Raw genomic sequence first — 12,945 nt, 5'->3', positions numbered from 1 at the left:
GTTTTTTATCGCTAAAAGGGAGTTTGGGAACTTATAGCAGAGCACAGATACCAACATGTTTGCTTGAGAGAGCGCAAGCTAGCTAGTGATGGTCGCTTTTGAATCACTTCTTCATGAGGCTTCGAAACTTTTACGAAGCTTTGTTTCCAATCATTGGTTCGGACTGCGTTTCAAACTGGCCAAGTCATATGAGTTTTAGCAAACGAGGCTTCATAACGTCATAACCGTTTCAAAACAGTTTGAAAATCTGATAATTAACCACTAGGGGTACCTGTAAAAAAGTGTAAAATGTTTGGACAGAACTGCTTTTACACTATTTTGACCAGCAGGTGTCGCCAGCGTGTGTGGCGTTTCAAAAACTGAATCAGTTTTCGAAGCAATTGGTTCAATTGATTCGAAGCTTCAAAAAGCTTTGTTTCTCCTATCAAAGCAAGCACTAAGGTAAAGCTAATCTTTTTCATTATAGCGATGACGCTGGTGGTGACGATTCTCTCAAACCAATCAGTAATCTACGGTGTTTTTGTGTCACGTTTTGGTATCAGCTCGGGTTGCTGAACCCCGACCGAGGTGGTACTAAAAAAAGTATTGGGTACTACATACTGCACCCAGTGTAAAAGCTCACAAAGGTAAGCTGACCCGACCCAAACCGTGGGGTACAATGCAAAGGAAAAGCGCCATTAGTGGGGCCACAAACATCATTTGAGAGAGAGAGAATCTTGGGAAGAAAAGAGATGGAGAGAGAAAAGAACGCTAATGAGACAATCGTGAGAGAGAGAGAGAGAGAGAGAGAGAGAGACGGAGAGAGAAAAAGAGGACAGAAGGTACAACAAAATAAAAGTGACTTAAACACTTTACAAACAGGTGCAGGAAGTGTGTGAGAGACTTGAGAGAAATATGAGAGACTAGACTCTATATATAACAGAAATAACAGCAAGACAGCTGTTAGTGTGTGTAACGCAAGGCCCTGTGAGAAAGAAATGCATTGAGAAACCTGAAAAGCTATTCTCTGATTCACACAATCTTCTCTACATAAAGAACATGAGAAAAGTAAGAAGTATGCATTTCTTTTAAAACATGAAAATTAAGTCAGATATAGGTCAAGATAAAGGTTAAGTAGTCTTTTATCTTCTACCCCAGAATACTAGAAATAACTACAACACATTTGTACATTAATTGCCATTTATTACTGTATGTAGCAGTGTTTCTAGCAACTCTACTTTATGGGTAACTGGAAACTAGTATGGATGTTAAAGACACTTTATTAAATGTATGTATGGCGCACTACGGTTCTCCCCATTTTTCAACTTTTAAAAGTTCATGCTCTCACCCCACCAATATGTTTGAATACATTTATTTAAAAAATGGGCAAGATTTTTTCAATATTTATTAAAGGGGAATTCCGCCTTGAAATGATCCTAGGGTTAATAACAAACGTGTACCGAGTTCGACCGTTCACTCGAGTTTGTTTTCATGCTAGTCTAACGTGACCAGTGTTATTGCTAAATGCAAATTAGCATGTTATGGTAGCCTTCGGGGCATCGGTGCATTAAAATCGAAATTGCTATGTCTATACTACTAATAATGCTCAAAATAACACCACACTTACACTGTAGCACAATGAGGGTCTCTATATGTAAACCGAAGCATTGAGAACTTTGCAAGTGTACAGGCAGTTTATTAAAAAGGAACACTTACCGTTCACGTCTGGATCAAATATCCATGCGGGCGCCATCTTGGGAAAACTGAACTCTCGCGTGAAAGCACAACACCTGTTCCACAACAACGGGCAACAACGTTTCACGCGAGAGTTTAGTTTTCCCAAGATGGCGCCCGCATGGATATGTGATCCAGACGTGAACGGTAAGTGTTTATTTTTAATAAACTGCCTGTACACTTGCAAAGTTCTCAATGCTTCGGTTTACATATAGAGACCCTCATTGTGCTACAGTGTAAGTGTGGTGTTATTTTGAGCATTATTAGTAGTATAGACATAGCGATTTCGTTTTTAATGCACCGATGCCCCGAAGGCTACCATAACATGCTAATTTGCGTTTAGCAATAACACTGGTCACGTTAGACTAACATGAAAACAAACTCCAGTGAACGGTCGAACTCGGTACACGTTTGTTATTAACCCTAGGATCATTTCAAGGCGGAATTCCCCTTTAATATTTAGAGGTTGCTCAAGACCTTTGAAGTTTAACACATTTGCATATTATGTGATACTTGGTGTTAGCATCTATAATTGTTTAATAATATATACTTATGGCAGCAACTTATTTGACCATGCTTATGCAATTAAAACTTCTGTTTTAGTTGTGATTTGTCTTTCAAAACAAGAAAGCTTCAATGTGAATGAAGCACAATAGACAATATACACTGAGACAATGGCTGAAGCAACACGAAGCAAGTCCGCTATATGGTTACTGGGATCAGAAGAGACTGAAATAACTGGAACAATGTTACCCGCCAAGAAGCAATTTTTATGTGTGTTGTGCGTTTTTAAACGGTTGAGTTTTTGCCAAGATTTGTGATTTCGGAAATATTCAAAGACTTTGAGCAACCTCTAGATATTGTAAAACACAATTCAAAAATTTGCAAAGTGTGTTTTTATTGATATCCTAACACATAAGGGTGTGATTTAAAAAATGACCCGTTATAAGGACCACCCTAATGGTGCACCCATTTGTGCCCCCCCCCAAAGAAAAGTTATGACATAAAACAATCTTAAACTGAAGTTAAACAAAACATATTAAATGAAACAAAGGTAGTGCTGTTGGTTACTTCCCTTATTTTTTCTGAGGTTTAATTACACAGAATTTATGATAAATTCATATATTTTTATAAAATGTCCTTAAACTGCCGCCCCCAGCACCATCTTCCACTAAACTTTCTAGGAGGCCAAAAATGGCAATGCACTTAACTTGCAAGTAATCTCACATCATGAAAACGAACAAACAATGTGACAAACATGTGAGACTCTGATCATATATTCTCTAAAGCACAGACATCTGTGCAGACTGATGGGTGGAGAACCACTGCATCAAAAACAAAAGTGAATGGACGGACGGGTGGCATAGATGACGGAGTGACGGATGGATACTCACAGAGGTTCTGTGCTATCTTTGGGTCCAGCACTTTCAGCTCTTTCACTCTCTTTTTGATGGATTTCTTCTCCTCCAGGTCCTCTTCTTCTTTTCGTGCTGAAAGCATAATCATTACAGAGTTTATGACCACACACAGAAAAAACACTCAGATGTTCAGTGTGAAGAAGCAGATTCACACACCCAAACACTGAGTCTGGGAACAGGCACAGAGTTTAAAGCAGACTAATGGGATACAGCAGCGGGAACACATTAGCCACACACTTAATTTTTCACCATTACTGTCAATCACATGTAGGGAAAACAGTACCATTTCACAATTTCCTCTTAAACACAAGTGAAGAGAAAACACTGAATAATTAAAGAGTAAAATCCTTGTGGAAAAGTAATTAATGAGGACTGGTGAGGTTGGGTGACATGTTGAGATCTCAGGGTCAGATGATGAGCAAAATGACATTGTGTAAACATGTTTTTTACTGTGATGAGAGAAAAGTGATTTAAGGTGTGGTGAATAGCCAAAGACTGTAAAGAAAGATGGACGACGCGTCTTCATATCACTGCAAAAATGATTTAAGAAAAAAAAATATTTGTATTTTTGTCTTGTTTTCAGAAAAATTATCTAAAAATTCTTAAATGAAGACGCTTTTTCTTGATGAGCAAAACGACCCAAGAAAATAAGTCTAGTTTTCAGATCAAAAATATAAAATTTAAGTCATTTTGTGCATAAAACAAGCAAAAAAAATCTGCCAATGGGATATTTTTTAGGGATGCACCGATACCACTTTTTTGTAATACGAGTACGAGTACTTGCATTTCAGTACTTGCCGATATCGATACTGAGTACTTAATAAAAAAACATGATTTAAATTTACAGGTAACAGCTTTAGTCATATAATTTAACAAAAAAACAAAGGACTAGTTTTCCAGTTTGTTGTAAACTCTGCCTCTTTGGACAACACAAGAGGCATTAACCCCTTACACGCCGCTCAAACATAGACATTTCTCAGACCGTGGTATCGATTCCAGGTATCGGGGGACTTTTAACGAGTACTTTAGAAAATGTATCGGTATATCCCTAGTATTTTTGCACGATATAACTTAAATTTGATATGTTTTGTCTTAAAAGTAGACTTATTTTCTTAGGTCATTTTGCTCATCAAGAAAAGGCATCTTAATTTAAGAATATTTATAAATTTTTACTGAAAACAAGACAAAAAAACTAAGAACATTTTTTCTTGAAAATATTTTTTTGCAGTGTGTACACTGCAAAAAATGACTTTCTTAGTTAGTATTTTTGTCTTGTTTTAAGCACAAATATCTAAAAATTCACAAGTCAAGATGCATTTTCTTGTTGAGCAAAATAACCTAAGAAAATAAGTCAAAAAATATCAAATTTAAGTGAATTTGTGGTTTAAACAAGCAAAAAAAATCTTCCAATGGGGTAAGAAAATGTTGATTTTTTTGATTTTGAAGTGTTTAAGAAAAACGTAAACTCATTTCAAGATTTTCTCTCAACCCACTGGCATTGTTTTAAGCCCAAATTCACTTAAATTGTATATTTTTGTTTAAAACTAGACTTTTTTTCATCAAGAAAATGCATCAAGATTTTTTAGATATTTGTACTGAAAACAAGACAAAAATACTAAGAAAGTAATTTTTTGCAATGTTCCATTAAAGCCAAAATATTTCAGAAATGGCTGCTAAGATGTTGTGCCAATGACATCATTGTAAGGTGGAGCAGTGGCATCAATGCCCCACACATTTTTCTGTGTCATGCAATAGCAAATGCACGAATCAAGTCGTCACACTCCTCATTTAGTGTTGTAGTCAAGACCACCTAAACCGAGACCAAGTCATGACCAAGGCCAAGACAGGCCGAGACCCAGTCAAGACCAAGCCAGTGCAAGTCACTGCATTAAGCACTTATGATAAAATGTGGAATATGCATATGATTAGTCACCTCTCGTGTGTGTGTGCCATGAGAGAAGTTGATAAAATAATAAAATAATAAATAAATTGCACCATAAAAATATGTAAATTATAATAATTTTTTAATAATTAATGATAAAAATAATTTTGTGATATGCCATCAGTTGTGGTACTGACCGGTTGTGAAATAAAATTCCGAGTCCTCTTCGTCTAAACCGAGACAAGACCAAGTTAAAATGTGGTCGATTCCGAGACAAGATCAAGACCTTTAAAAAGTGATCTTGAGACCAAGACCGATCTTGAGTACTACAACACTACCCTTATTAATAGCATCTAATAACCAACTTAAACCAAACTAGATAAACAAACCCTTAAAAGGGAGCTTCAATCTAAATGTTGTAATGCACCAATGATGTCCAATCCTATGGCAGCGCATGTTGTCTAGGTAGGCAGCTGATTAGCTCATTAGGTTTAGAGGCATAGCAACTGAATGTGGAATGGTTATGGTGAGTGTGTAAGGAGATTGGTCTTTGGCAAGACAGCTGTGAAGAATGAGATTAGAGACACACAGCTGTGATGATGTCTGTACTAAATGAGGTCACGTAGTCTCATGCACATACATCCACACACACACACACACACACACACACACACACACACACACACACACACACACACACACACACACCTTCTTTGCACTATTTCCCATAGATGGAGATTATAGAAAGGTATACAGATATGCCAAAAATGGGGCTATTATTAACCAGCTTTCTCACATGAAGGTATGACAGAAAAAGTAATGGAGAAAAGAGGAGATGAAGATAGCAGCAGATGGAAACCAAGAGATTTCAATACAAGTTTAATTATTTAAAAAAAACACAGATTAAGAGAAGTAAACACAGGCCTTGGGAAAGAAGTGGGTAATTGTCTTGTGCAGTATTTAACATGACAGTCTGGTTACAGACTTAAAAGTCGGTTGAAATTGATGTACGTAAAACAGAATCACATTTACCTAGACACACAACAGTGTCTATCAAATTCACACAATGACCTGCTTACCTATACAGCACTGAATAACAGTGAAAAAAGTATAAAAAAAAGGTAAGTTGCACAAATCGACTAGGTAATATGATGAGGCATGTGAGAGGGCTGTGTGTCATTGTGCACCAAATGACTCTAACTTAACATTACAATGGGCTCCAGCGTTAAGAGAGCACTTTACTTCCTGATTTCTTTAAAACAATCGCATCCTTATGACGAAAGCGTGCTTGGGTTTGGATCAATTGAAGGACAGTGTGAGTGCGTGCTTTTGGAGGAGGCGAGATGGGGACAATCACACTCGCGCATGGCTTGATACGGTTAGATATAAGGTGAGTGTGCCCTAAATGTTCTTAGATGTCACTAAAGGGGATCAGCTTGGGCTCTGCAAGGGAGGGGCCACATTCAACAGATGTCAGATGGACACAGCAAAGTAGCTACAGGAGGAACAGAAGATCTCTCTAAAGTACACCAACACGCACTCATACACTTACTGTATTTCTGTGGCTCTTCTGCAGGTTCATTCTCATCACACACTTGAACAAGCACAGAGACAGCAAAGAAAGTTGAAAATAAACATAACAAGAACAAAATAATTATATCAGAGTTAGTAGCCAACAGAAAAAGACAGGGAAACAATAAAAGTGCCAGAAAACAAGAGTAAAAGAGACGGAAGAAAAATAGCGTACAGGCCAAGAAAAAAGTACAGACATAATTTCTCATTTAATTTCACAATTAATCGTTAATTAGGCTAAAACTCTGAAGCGGATAGATAGAAGTTGGTGAATTCTGTGATGGCTAAAACTCGAGAAAGTAAAACCCTAAAAACCTAATTGTAATCAGAATGGAGGGAGATCATTAAAGATTCATGTTCTTGATGTAATTGGAATAAACTGTCTGATTCGTCCCATACATCACAGAAGGATCTCAAAGATTAACTCAAAGAAGTATCACAAGCATTGCCATGCAAGAAAATGAAATAAAAAGTGCATGACAATGCACCCTTGTCAGTGTTAATCTTATCACTGACATGTTTGCTTTTTTTAGATGAAACAAAGATCACAATGACAATTGAAGGATTTTAATTGATACTTGCTGTTAAACCTCCCATATTGTCAAATCTGAAATTTAATGGCTTTTTCATGATAACTGAGGTCTATGGGCTATGTAAGCACCATATAATTTTCAAAACAGCCATTTTACAGTCAAATTCACACAGCCTGCTGAAAGCATGATTTTTTATGAGCCGTTGTGACTTCTGTAAAAAATTTATGTTAGCAATACTCAGTCACCACCCCACCCCCTTTTTGCCAAACAAACTCCTAAGGAATATCACACCATGCCAAGAATAGGGGTGTCACAATTCTCCAAATCCTCGATTTGATTACATCACATTTTCTATTCTAAGGTCACGATTCGATTATCAAAATTTTTTTGGAAAACATAAACAAATGTTGTGAAACTTAAACAGATCTCAGTTCAGAGAAACGACCGGTCCTGGCACAGACGCCATGTTAGTGTACTTCCATAGGTAACGTTATTTTAACTGTGTATTTTACTCATGAAAAAACAGGTCTATCAGAAGAGAGGCTCGTGAATATTACTTATTATAGACCCCTTAATCACCCACGTCACTGTGACGTCACCGCTCTAGCTGGAGGCAAAAAATAAGTAGGAACTCATAGCCGGCGCGCTAAAAGTTTGAGTTTTTGACTTTAAAATGTTATCTTGTTGTGTTTTTGGCTGCCAGATTAGAAGGAACAGCACTTTTGGTTCAAAAATAAAGTTTTACCGGATCCCGGCAGACATTTTTTCACAGAAATCAAGAAGACAATCTGTGGTTGAATGCAATACGGCGTACAGACTAGACGGAGACGATCATAAATAATACTCGTGTTTGCAGTGCACACTTCATATGCATAGATTATTTTACCTGATATGTACTAGGGGTGGGCGGTATGAGCAAAAATTCATATCAAGGTATTTTTCACTCTTCAGCCGGTATAACGGTATTACGGTATGTTGCCATATGAGATAAAACTTGGAGTCACACTGTAGTAAACCTTAGTTAAATTACGGACAAAATTAGTATTTTTCACCTTATGTTACTAATAAGTGAGGGATTGGACATAGACATGATTTTTTATCTTTTCCCATTTTTTCCTTTAAAAGCGCAATTGTGTGGATGGGTGGACTCATCTTCTTATGCATATTGTCACTAATATGGGAAGTATGAAAATATGGAAATTAGTATGGTCATTTGCTTGTAGGCTATTACAATGTTTTACGCTACATCCAACAACTTTAAAGCTGTGTGCTGTGTATATCTTGTGTCTGTTTGATTTATAAATATACAAAGAACAAGATTTTCTTTTTGTTGTTAATATGAACATCTGATAGGAGATGCCATCTCACTTTAAATAATTATTAATCCCTGAACGCATTAATGAATGCAGTTTATTAATACAAGTTAGTTATATTAATAAATGTATTTATTGCATTTAATTGCATTTAATTTAATTAACCAGCAGATTCACATTGCCAAAAACACTCCACTCATACGTTTTTATGCGTAAATAGGCACTATGTATTGTTTAATAGCCTCTCTAATTAATAAACCTGCATTAAGAAAACGAAATTTACCATTAAAGGCTGTTTTTAATGTGTTTGGTACGTTTATCCGCTAAAGCACTCTGAAAGCGCTATTCATTTAACCGTTACTCGTCAACCATTTGCGCTATCAAAAAAGGAATGGTTACTAAAAGAAGATAAATTGCACTTTTAGCCAAATTATGGTTTATTAAGGTAATTTCTTGCTTTCCGTCCTCCAATCGCTTACCTGGAGAGCGCGTGCAGGGCGCAGTAGAGAGAGCAGATCTGAGTGAAAAGGGAGTACACCGTTAAACGACTTTGAAGCAGTGAGGTAAAAAAGCCTCCTAAATGTATAACACTGTTGACGCGCTGTTGGTGCCTTGGGACTCGACAACCCGACTGTTTAAGTTGATTTTCAATAAAGCAGTGTTGATTTTGTTCGCTTCTGGGTCCTGTTATGTTTCAGAACCTGGTAATGCTATAGGTAAGCCACGGGCTTGTTTCTCGCCAAACTCGCTGTATACAGATCACAACACCTGAAATATAGTCTTTGGCAGGATTTGCGTGCACTATTATGTGCATCCTCTTAAAAAAAATGATGATTAAAAATGGATTGAAGTGCGATCGGAGCCTTTCGTTTTGTGTTTCTGTGGACAGCGCATCTCGGGAACGGAGGTATGACTTTTAAGACTTGGGTAAACTCCCGCGCGGTCTTAAAAAAATAACATTCATAAAGTTAAATTTAAGTCCTAGGATGAAGATCTGGGCGTTTTAAGGCCATAGATATAACTTTCTGAAGGTTAGTTTTTTGTAACACCCCGCGGGAACCCTGATAAGTGCAAAAATAGAATTTAAAATATGTAACGCCGGTATCAACGGTTTTGCAAAATCCATATCATGGCGTGACACAATACCGGTAATTACTATCATACCGGTTTATTGCCCACCCCTAATATGTACTGTTGTGTTGGTTTTATCTAGTACAAATAGCAAGTTTCTGTTTTATAGGTGAAAAGTTGCCAACCGCGCTATTGTTTAGCTTAAATGTTAAACAAACATACAGCGATAGATGTGTATGCCATCGTTTGAATTGTCTCTTAAAATAATCCACATTGCTAATCATAGTTAGCCCAGTGATAGGTTACATAAGACAGTAAGCCTAGACAAAATTACCCAAATCCACCTGAAAGTAATTCATATGTTGTCTAGGAAATATCTAAAACCTGGTTAAAATTGCAAGAGTTAATTTACAAAAATACCTGTCACGGTCCCGCAGAATCAGTGACTGTACATATTCGGACAGATCCGAAACTAATTCTGCATCCATGTTTAATAAATCCCTCCTAAAACGTGCTAGTTTAAGATTGTCAACATAGCCTCTGCGGCCCACACAAATACGTCACAATGTTTACCAACTGTAAAAGGGTCTACAGGCCAAAACGTCCAGTTCTTAGTAGAGCTTCTGAAAAAGTAGCTGTAAAAATATATAGAGATTTATAGTACGTTTTTGATACTTAAACTGCAAATATTTATTCTTTGGGACATCATAATCTAAAACAAAGCTCTAAAAACCTTTGAAATATGGGACCTTTAATGACACTACAATAAAAACAAAGAACATTGTAAAATATTAAAAGTGCACTAGCAATCTTTATAGAGGAGAAAATGTAGGAAAATTTGATTCAAATCCATCCAATTACCCCAACTGATCTAAATGAAGGACCTAAACAAAGTAACAAGAAAACTGAAAAAAAAAAGTTCTGTATACTCATTAGATAGTATAAAAAATATTGAAAGTGTTTAAATGCATTTAAACAGTATGCTAAATGTTTACACATTTAGGTCTGTTAATGTGTGACAGACACTGCTTTCATTTTGCACTTTAATGCAACTGAGATGTTGTTTTTACAACCAAAATTGCATGCCATTAACGCCATGCAAACCTAAATAATATGACATGGCAAATCACTAACTAAATGTAAAATAAATTTTCAAGGTACTACGACTAAAAGCATAAAAAACCTCAGTCTCTTTCGATCAAGTGAACTCCAGGTGGTATTTAATTTATATATAGTAAATATGAACTCGGTAAGTATGAAACACAGAGCCTGTGTACTGCTGGAATATCGATCTAAAGATACAGCCCCTTCATCTATTCATCCCTCCTATACATAACCCCACTTCAACAGAAAGAAAAAGTGTGTGTGTGTAGGATGAAGATATGCAGTATTGATCTGTTCATCATGAGTAACAGCCGTGCCATCAACACTCCACCCATTTATTACACACAAAGTATATGCACACTAAATGCTTATATAAATCAGATTGTGCATGATTCATGGTACCGTATCTCTGGAGAACACAATAGCAGAATGTGTGTAACATCCTCTACTGTGAGTTTCACTGCAGGAGTTTGACTAATAAATTTATGATACTATAATACATTCCCTTCAGGACTTTTGTGGTCTGGGTTTTCCTATTAAAAAATTTGGGAAAACTGTTTAAAAGAACTTAAAGGAATAGGCTTTTATATAATAGTTAAAGTCATTGCTTTGTATTCAGTATAATACAAATCAAATGTTTAAAATAAAGATTTTTAATAAGCTGAAATATAAACTTTGGTCTGTTTTTGGTCAGTTACTCGAATGAAGCTATCATACAGTACATACAGTTAAATACATTAAATATACAAGTTGTGTCAAGTTAGTGGAAAAATGGATCTAGTGCACAAACCATTTTTTTTTATATATATATCAAGTGTTTCCCAATTTAAGCCAAATGTCAAATTCCCTGACATTTCCCTGACTTTCATTGACTAAAAAGTGTCATTTTCATGACTTAAATCTGAGATACCGTGAGCCTGATAATGTAGGGTTTATAAAAAATGTAGCTTAAATGCGTGAAATGCTGATAAACGGCTGTTAAGATTGTAGTCTCACTTTAAATCAGTATGCGCTTAGATCTGGAAAAAGCATTCCTTACATAAAAACTTAAGCGGATTACATTTTGATGAATGCCAACTAAAATTCAAAGCGACAAACAAAATCCCAAACAAAATATTCCATAAACTGGACAAAAAATATAAAATTCCCTGAATCTCAATATCTGCAATAGACCTTAAATCTAAATTTGCATGATATTCCAAAAATTCCACGAAACGCACTCTGAAGAACAGTTATAGGATAATTCCGGTATTTAACACTTTGAGTCTCATTTCTGGTTTGTTTTGGATGAACTACAGTAATGAACACTGAAATTTTGACAATGGGTCGTGTCTTGACTTTTTGACTAATTTAGAAGCGTCTCTTGACTGCTTCAGAATGGAAGTCAATGACCATGCACAAACATGTCATTAAAACAACACTTAACGTTCATTTTCAAAACTGTGCTACTCACAGAGTGGTTCGTGGTGTTCGGTGATGATTAGAAACAAGTTGTGTAGCGAAATACAGTTTCTGTCGTGTTTTATTTGGCATTTTGTAAAATTCCATTGACTTCTCTTGGAAGACTCATTGCTCGCTGATATATTACTCCGCCACCACAGAAAAGGGTCTGTTTACATGTGGTTGTAGTTTTTTCGCTCGGTTTCTCTCAGAAGAAATTTTTCCCATATTTGATGGCTCAGTGACCAGCTTTAGGTTTGAAGTTGAGCTTGATTGTGACAGTCTATACCCTAGACACAGAGCGTACTTGCATGGCAAATTGGTTGTCGCCATCAAGTGGTCGGAAGTGTGATAACGCTTCAGACTCAAATATAGAGCGGAAGTATATACGCGGTTGTAAGGTATCTGAAGAAATAGTTCCAGTATAGCAAATAACACGGATTGAAATCATACATATGTATATATATATATACACGTATACCCATTTGGTGTCAAAGCTGTCAATCACGCCGCATATCTTCCACCTGTGAAGCATCTCGCCGGTCTCGTAAAGTTTCATCGATGCTCAGCACTGGATATAGCCGAATAAACATGACAATGACTTTCCTTCATCGAGGTAAACGTTTCCCCCGGACACCAGACGAACATCTAGGAGTAACTTAATTACGGTAGGACTGTGCAAACAAAGTATCTGTCTAGCATTGGTGTTATTTACGCTGGGGATGTCCCCACCACTTTTCAACACAAACTGACGCCCCTGCTGTGTAGCATTACCATGTCAGTGTATTGATTCATTGTCCCTTCATAGTTTGCAAGAGACATTTAATAAATGTATAATTAATATTAAATAAAGTAAGCGTATTTAACTAAGACATAGGCTATTTAATGAACTGAGCATA

General features: G+C 36.5%; 1 protein-coding gene across 1 annotated transcript in view; it reads right to left on the bottom strand.

The window, feature by feature from the left end:
* diaph3 (diaphanous-related formin 3) overlaps window positions 1-12,945 on the bottom strand; it is a 414,251-nt gene that overhangs the window by 185,943 nt on the left and 215,363 nt on the right. The window contains exon 18 of the mRNA XM_073811820.1: window positions 3,108-3,203. Coding sequence (XP_073667921.1) covers window positions 3,108-3,203 — 96 coding nt within the window. The remainder of the gene's footprint in view (window positions 1-3,107; window positions 3,204-12,945) is intronic.

This window comes from Paramisgurnus dabryanus, chromosome 14 (genome assembly GCF_030506205.2).
Source record: "Paramisgurnus dabryanus chromosome 14, PD_genome_1.1, whole genome shotgun sequence".
NCBI lineage: Eukaryota > Metazoa > Chordata > Actinopteri > Cypriniformes > Cobitidae > Paramisgurnus > Paramisgurnus dabryanus.
This window is presented reverse-complemented; position numbering and strand designations above follow the sequence as displayed.